Source organism: Colobus angolensis, unplaced genomic scaffold (genome assembly GCF_000951035.1).
Source record: "Colobus angolensis palliatus isolate OR3802 unplaced genomic scaffold, Cang.pa_1.0 Scaffold17, whole genome shotgun sequence".
In the NCBI taxonomy this organism is placed as follows: domain Eukaryota; kingdom Metazoa; phylum Chordata; class Mammalia; order Primates; family Cercopithecidae; genus Colobus; species Colobus angolensis.
This window is the reverse complement of record NW_012114821.1, coordinates 795,199-802,198: the sequence shown is the minus strand read 5'-3', so window position 1 is coordinate 802,198 and position 7,000 is coordinate 795,199. Positions and strand designations below refer to the sequence as shown.

General features: G+C 63.1%; 2 protein-coding genes and 1 pseudogene across 3 annotated transcripts in view; 1 reads left to right on the top strand and 2 right to left on the bottom strand.

Annotated features, from left to right (window-relative positions):
- Positions 1–814, top strand: part of HSF1 (heat shock transcription factor 1) — a 27,434-nt gene extending 26,620 nt beyond the window's left edge. The window contains exons 11-12 of the mRNA XM_011938032.1: positions 24–132; positions 201–814. Of these exons, the coding sequence (XP_011793422.1) occupies positions 24–132; positions 201–406 (315 nt within the window). The 3' untranslated portion in view covers positions 407–814. The remainder of the gene's footprint in view (positions 1–23; positions 133–200) is intronic.
- Positions 669–2,011, bottom strand: LOC105509098 (annotated as a pseudogene). Its single transcript, XR_001001387.1, has 2 exons — positions 1,958–2,011; positions 669–1,655 (listed from the first exon to the last, which is right to left on the bottom strand). The product of XR_001001387.1 is annotated as an uncharacterized LOC105509098 (transcript).
- A 404-nt stretch (positions 2,012–2,415) lies between these two features.
- Positions 2,416–7,000, bottom strand: part of DGAT1 (diacylglycerol O-acyltransferase 1) — a 21,504-nt gene continuing 16,919 nt past the window's right edge. The window contains exons 5-19 of the mRNA XM_011938205.1: positions 5,170–5,210; positions 4,977–5,062; positions 4,841–4,893; positions 4,605–4,710; positions 4,405–4,506; positions 4,237–4,311; positions 4,056–4,159; positions 3,927–3,965; positions 3,814–3,855; positions 3,687–3,731; positions 3,476–3,588; positions 3,330–3,395; positions 3,146–3,233; positions 2,977–3,039; positions 2,416–2,834 (exon numbers count right to left, since the gene is read on the bottom strand). Coding sequence (XP_011793595.1) covers positions 2,679–2,834; positions 2,977–3,039; positions 3,146–3,233; positions 3,330–3,395; positions 3,476–3,588; positions 3,687–3,731; positions 3,814–3,855; positions 3,927–3,965; positions 4,056–4,159; positions 4,237–4,311; positions 4,405–4,506; positions 4,605–4,710; positions 4,841–4,893; positions 4,977–5,062; positions 5,170–5,210 — 1,179 coding nt within the window. The 3' untranslated portion in view covers positions 2,416–2,678. The remainder of the gene's footprint in view (positions 2,835–2,976; positions 3,040–3,145; positions 3,234–3,329; positions 3,396–3,475; positions 3,589–3,686; positions 3,732–3,813; positions 3,856–3,926; positions 3,966–4,055; positions 4,160–4,236; positions 4,312–4,404; positions 4,507–4,604; positions 4,711–4,840; positions 4,894–4,976; positions 5,063–5,169; positions 5,211–7,000) is intronic.

Below are 7,000 nucleotides of genomic sequence, written 5' to 3'. Positions count from 1 at the left end.
GGCGGGGGGTGAGGGGGAACAAGACCAGCAGGAGCGCTCACGATACCATCTCCACCCCACAGATCCAAGAGCTCCTGTCTCCCCAGGAGCCCCCCAGGCCCCCCGAGGCAGAGAACAGCAGCCCGGATTCAGGTGAGCCAAGTCCCACCAGCCTCTTCTCTGCCCGACCCCCCACCGCCTTGACACCCCCACCCCCGCAGGGAAGCAGCTGGTGCACTACACAGCGCAGCCACTGTTCCTGCTGGACCCCGGCTCCGTGGACACCGGGAGCAGCGACTTGCCGGTGCTGTTTGAGCTGGGAGAGGGCTCCTACTTCTCCGAAGGGGACGGCTTCGCAGAGGACCCCACCATCTCCCTGCTGACAGGCTCAGAGCCTCCCAAAGCCAAGGACCCCACTGTCTCCTAGATGCCCCGGAGGAGCTGGGCCAGCCGTGGCCTGCCCACCCCCACGCCCAGTGCAGGGCTGGCCTTGGGGAGGCGAGGCAGCCTCGAGGTCCTGGGCACTGGTGGGTTGGCCACCATAGCCCCAGTAGGACAAACAGGGGCTCAGGTCTGGGCAGCACCTCTGGTCAGGAGGGTCACCCCGGCCTGCCAGTCTGCCTTCCCCCAAGCCCGTGTCCTGTGGTTTGGTTGGGGCTTCATAGCCACACCTGGACTGACCCTGCAGGTTGTTCATAATCAGAATTGTATTTTGGATTTTTACACAACTGTCCCATTCCCTGTTCCATAGAGATACACAGATATATACACACAGGTGGATGGACGGACGGATGGAGAAGACAGGCAGAGATCTATAAACAGACAGGCTCTATGCGGTGGCCTCCCATGTGTTTCCTCTGTCCCAGGGTGGTACGGTGGGTGGGGGTGCAGTGAGGAGGGGCCCAGGGCACAGAAGGGCTGGGCTGCAGTGGCCTCCGGGGGGAAGGCGGACGCTTGCAGGTAGCCCTGTGCCTGCCCAACTCCACAGGACCAGCTTTTGCTCCCAGTTCTTTACTGAGGGACCGGGGTGGGCACCCTGGCCCTGCAGGTCTCCCGTCAGAAGACCACCAGGAACCCCCTTCCCAAGGTGTTTGCACTCGGGGACGGGATGCGGGGCAGGCACACTGTCTTCCTGCCATAGCCAGCACCCTCCTATGTAGGCACAGGCAACGGGAGCCTGTCCCATAGCTTCAGGGTTTTCCACTCAGCCTGGTGGAGGAAGGGAAGGGGGCCTGGGGTGGGCAGTGGAGCAGGCTTTGCTGCTTTATCTGGCAGCAACAGCTTGTTCTCGAGCTCCACTGGCCAACAGGTGGGGAGAGGCACAGGAGCCTGTGTGGGATGGAGGAGTTGAACCCACACCTGTCCCCCTACCAGGAGCTCACCCACTACTACCATCCTCAGCAGGGCCCAAGGAAATGCCTCTACCTCAGGGCCCACCAGCCCCCACTGGGGTAGAGGAAGGATACCACCAGGGTAGCCGGCCCTCCCCCTACACCACCACAGTCCAGCAGGTTGCCGATGAGGCCCCCAGTGCAGTCCTGGGACCCGGTGCAGGGCCTTCTCAAACACCTGCCTTGTTGGGCCATAGCTGCAGGTTGGGGGGCACCAGGGCCTGGTCCAGTCTTGGAATCTTTAATCAAGCAGTCACCCCAGCAAGGTAAGGCAGCAGCAGGGCCCTGGGGTTATCCCTGACCTCCCACTGTGACCGAGGGGGGCCCCATCTGTCCAGCTTGGTGGATTGCAGGGCCTAGAAACAAGGTGTCCTGAAGGCTGCAGGGCTGCACTGTCTGCGCTGCCCAGCCTGGTCCCAGAAGAGCAGAGGGCAAGGCAGGCCTGGGGATCAGGGGTGCCCCAACCTCGTGGACAGCAGCTGAGAGCCACCCGCACACCTGGCTGCCCAGGTTCCAAGTGAAGGGAAGAGGCTGCCAAACTGAGCCCTGCCCCAAGGCGAACAGCCACGGACATAGCCATTGTGTACCGTAGCCCCTCGGCCCACCAGACCCACACCAGAAAGGCCCTGTGGACTGCCCATCCCTGGGCCACCCTGGCTGGAGCCCACTTCTAACAAACACAGGGCGCCCTCTTCCCGAGCCGAGGCTGAGCACGGTGGGTGCAAGTTGGCCAAGCAGGCTCGTCCTGCACCAAGGGCCAGAGTGCTGATTCCCTCACACCCAGCAGGGGTAGCGCCAGGAGAGGACGCCTGAGCTGAGCTTTTCTAGGTAGGGGAGTGTGGGGAATGGGGGTGTCTGCCTGGCCTTGCACTCCCCCTACCGGCCATGCCCACCCTGCTGCAGTGGAGCTGCCTCTCCCCAGCAGGTCCTGGGACCGTCAGGCCTCCTGGCCCCTGGAACAGCTGTCCACATGGCTCTGGCAATCCCCCTTGTGGGTGTGGCCATACCTCCCACCAGTCCCCAGGCCCCTGGCAGGCTGAAGAGGTCACTGGACAGCACTTTATTGACATCCTCGGACCCGGGGCAGGGTCAGCAAGACTCCCAGCTGGCATCAGCCTGTGTCTGGCCTGCTGTCGCCATCCCTGAGGGGTGCAGGACAGAGCCCCATAGGGGCAGAGAGGCCTCCCTGGGACAGGAGGAGGGTGCTGTGCAGCCAGGCCCATCCCCAGCACTTGAGGCCCAGGAGGAGAGGCAGGCTCTGGCAGCGGGTGTGAGGTGGCAGTGAGAAGCCAGGCCCTTGGGTGCAGCTCAGGCCTCTGCCACCGGGGCCTCATAGTTGAGCACGTAGTAGTCATGGACGTACATGAGGACGGCTATTGGCTGTCCAATGATGAGCGTCAGCCACACAGCTGCGTTGCCATAGTTACCCTGGAAAAAGCGGCCCACGAACCAGGCCAGTGGGATCTGGGGAATGAGGGGCCAAGTCAGTCGGCCATGGTGACCACAGGGCTGGGGGCTCCAGGGTCCCTGGGCATGGGGGGGGGGGTCAGCCCAGGGGCTCAGGCAGGGGGTAAGTGGGTGAGGAGGCCACGTAGGGGTCGCTCACCTGAGCCATCATGCCCGTGAACGCCCAGAGGCGGAACATTCGCAGAGGGACGCTCACCAGGTACTGAGGTGGGAGGGAGAGAAGATGTCAGGGAGTGGGGAACCAGCCATCCCTGCCGTGGGCATACCCCTGCCCAGGGATGAGGCAGGACGTCCCACAGAGCACTGACCTCATGGAAGAAGGCCGAGGCCAGGAACACCCCTATCCTGGCCATCCACCTGCTGCTGCCCCGTCGAAGCATGGGCTTGTAGAAGTGTCTGCAGAGGGGGAGTGTGGAAAGGGGTTCAGGTTCACCGCCATGTTCCACATCTCACACACACACACACACACACACACACACACACCCCACCTACCTGATGCACCACTTGTGCACAGGGATGTTCCAGTTCTGCCAGAAGTAGGTGACAGACTCGGAGTTCCTAGGGGCCAAGAGACCACAGGGGAATCAGAGCACACCATGGCCCATCCCAGCCCCCAGGGACACCCCAGGGACACTCACCACCAGTCCCGGTAGAACTCCCGGTCTCCAAACTGCATGAGCTCAGCCACAGCATTCAGGCAGGAGTGGAAGAGCCAATAGAAGAAGATGAGCCAGATGAGGTGGTTAGGGACCTGGCAGGGGGGTGGGGGTGGGCACCAAGTTCTAGAACCTTCCCCCACATGCCACCATCCCCTCCTGTCCCGCCCCCGCGCCACCTGTCCGCACTCACCGCCAGCTTCAGGAGGCGCTCGATGATGCGTGAGTAGTCCATGTCCTGCAGAAACAAGCCCTTCAGCCAGCCATGCTCCCAGTCACTCCCCAGCCACCCCAGCCACAGGAGCACCTGGGCCGCTCACCTTGAAGGGCTTCATGGAGTTCTGGATGGTGGGGACCATCCACTGCAAAGGAGGGCACCGTGTCAGCTCCCAGCCGCACCCAGCTGCACCCAACCCTGCCCCACCCCACTTACCTGCTGGATCAGCCCCACCTGAAGCTGGGTGAAGAACAGCTAGGGGGGAACCAGAGAGCAGCCAGCTGAGGCCTTGGCTAGCCTGGAGGACCCCAGCCTCCAGTGGTCGCCCCCAGCCCCCAACCTCACCATCTCAAGGATCCGTCGCAGCAGAAAGCGCTTCCGGATGCGGGGAGAGCGGGGAAAGTTGAGCTCGTAGCACAAGGTGGGGGCGAAGAGGAAGTAGTAGAGATCTGGAATGGGCATGGGGGGTTGGTTCCAGAACAGACCCGGCCTGTGCCCTGCACCTCAGCCCCACAGAGGTCCTCACCGCGGTAGGTCAGGTTGTCCGGGTAGCTCACGGTGTGCGGGGCAGCGGCGCTGCTGGCTTTCTTCCCTGTAGAGGCTACCAACACAGCAGAGTGAGAGGCGGGGGGGTGGGGCCCTGCTGCTGCCCAGCCCCCCCCGCAGGCAGCTCCAGCCCCCAGCAGCCCCTTACCAGCCTTGGCCCTGGCCCTGCGGCACCACAAGTTGACATCACGGTAGGAGAAGAGCTTGAGGAAGAGGATGGTGTGCACCATCAGCGCCAGCAGGGAACCCACTGTGGGAGAGGTGGGCTCAGGCCTCCACAGGGCCACAGCCAGAGGCCATGCCCGTGGCTGGCCCAAGACAGCTGGGCAGGGTGGGATGGGGGCGCACCTGGAGTGATAGACTCAACCAGTAAGACCACAGCCGCTGGGAAACACAGAATGGCGGCCAGGTTGGCCACATGCAACAGCAGTCCCGCCTGCTCCGTCAGGGCACCCTGGAGTGGGGGGCAGAGCACTCAACCAGGGCTCCTATTGCCTGGGGGAGGGGCTGCCAGGCCCGGGGAGCAGCTCCTCCCAGGAGCGCACACAGCAGGGTAAGCACACACAGGTGAGGGCACTGCTTACCACCGCCAGGCGCTTCTCAACCTGGAACGCAGCCACAGCAAAGACATTGGCCGCTGTGGACAGAATCACCAAGGCACAGGTTCAAGGCCACGTCAGCCTGATCCTCACCCAAGGCCCTCCTCAGAGCCCAGCTCACCAATAACCAGGCACGGGGCAGGCCAGCTATAGGGATCCTTCAGGAACAGAGAAACCACCTGGATGGGGTCCACCAGGATGCCATACCTGGGGATGGAGGGATGGGGGCCTGAGTGGGTGGCAGGTGGGGCTATGGGGCAGAGCCTGGACAGGCCATGGGTGGGGCAGGGCTGGGACCTGGCAAAGGCACTCACTTGATGAGGTTCTCCAGAAATAACCGGGCATTGCTCAAGATCTGCGAGGGACGGACAGGAGGGTGCAGCCCCTTTAGTCCTGGCCACAGGGCACTCACCCCAGATCCTCCCAACACCTCTGGGCACATCACCAGCCTGAGCTCAGGATGGCAGCCTCAGGCTTGCAGACCCAGCCCTGTCTGGTCTCCATGCCAAGCTCCGAGACTCAGCACCCACCTCAGCCAACACCAGTGCTGGGCAAGGGGAAGTCCCTCCCTGTCCCCATCACACCAGAGGGGCCCGCATGGAGGGCACAGCCAGCAAGACCAACCAGCCCTGCCAGACGCCTGGGTCTTCAGGAGCAGAAAGACCAGCTGCCGAGCTGCTCATATCCCTCCTGAGCCGAGCCAGTGAGGGACCCCAGGCTCCCACAGCCAACCACACCACAGCCAGCCACACCACAGACAGCCACACCACAGATAGCCACACCACAGCCAGCCACACCACAGACAGCCACACCACAGCCACACCACACCACAACCACACCACAGCCAGCCACACCACAGACAGCCACACCACAGACAGCCACACCACAGATAGCCACACCACAGACAGCCACACCACAGACAACCACACCACAGATAGCCCCAGAATACAGGCCTGCCCAGGGAGGCCTGCCCACAGTGGAGCCCTAAGGAACCAGTCCCTACTGGTGGCCCAGGCTGAAAAGAGGGAGTTGCCTACCCTTTCTCTGCAGAAGCAGTGCCCAGCTGTGTGGCAAGGGGGACTGGGCCTAGAGTGCTTCCCAGGGCTTGTGCCCCTCCTACCTCTTCTGCTTCCTGCAGCCCTCCAAGCCTTCGACACTTGGCTCTAAAGCAACCTCCCAGGACTGAGCCCCCATGGGAAAAGCCTCCTGGGACTAGCCTGGAGCTGGGTGCTTGGTCTCCCTCTGCAAGGACAGGAACCTCCTCCTTCATCTACAAGCACTACCAACACCTCCATGAGCTGGACCCCAATGCCACAGACCTGGCTTACTACCCAGAGCTCAGGCCTCACGCGGTGGTGAACTGGTGCTGGGGAAAAGGGTCGCTGGCAAGGAAACACTGAGGGTCTCTTGCCTGGGTGGTCAGGGAAGCCTTCATGAGAGAGGAGACTGCTTCAGAGAGACAAGGGCCACTGCCCCGCCTCCCCCGGTTGCAGGGCTGATACACAGGCCTTCTGCACGGACACATGTGGCCCACACTGTCACTGGCCTCTCCTGAGGGCTGACAGTAGGCAGGTGCCAAAGCTGCCAATGGGCGGTACCCATCTCCAAACCCAGGCCACAGAGGGAATGCAACAGGCAGCCCAGAGTGGGACACACGCCCGGGGCTGGGGATCACGGGGGAGCCAAAGCAGGGAAAAGGCTTCAGGGCTGGACCAAAGGGCCAGGCGGGCCCAAGGGGCTGGGGAGAACACACAGTGCTGCCTGGGCTGGACAAGGCCCAGCCTGGGCCAGGAATAGGCTGCGTCTCCTGAGTGCTGGGCTGGCGCTGGGCCCACTTGTCCTCCTGCCTGGCCAGCTTCTCAGCCACCAGGCCTCGTGGACCTCCACAGCTGGCCACCCCCAGGGAACCTCCCAGGACTATGGGCAGTGGGGGGTGTGGATGTGTGGAGCCCCTTCCATGTGGTTAGCCACAGGAGCAGCACCCAAGGCCAGAGACAGACACGCCTGGGTGAAGGTCAAAGGCCTCAAGCCACATCAGCCCTGAGTGGGGGAGGCTGGGCCCAGACAGCCCTTGCCCCTGACCTGCCCTGTGGGTGCCCCTTGGAGCCCTAGATTCCAACTACTTCTGGGGTGAGGCTGGCAGCC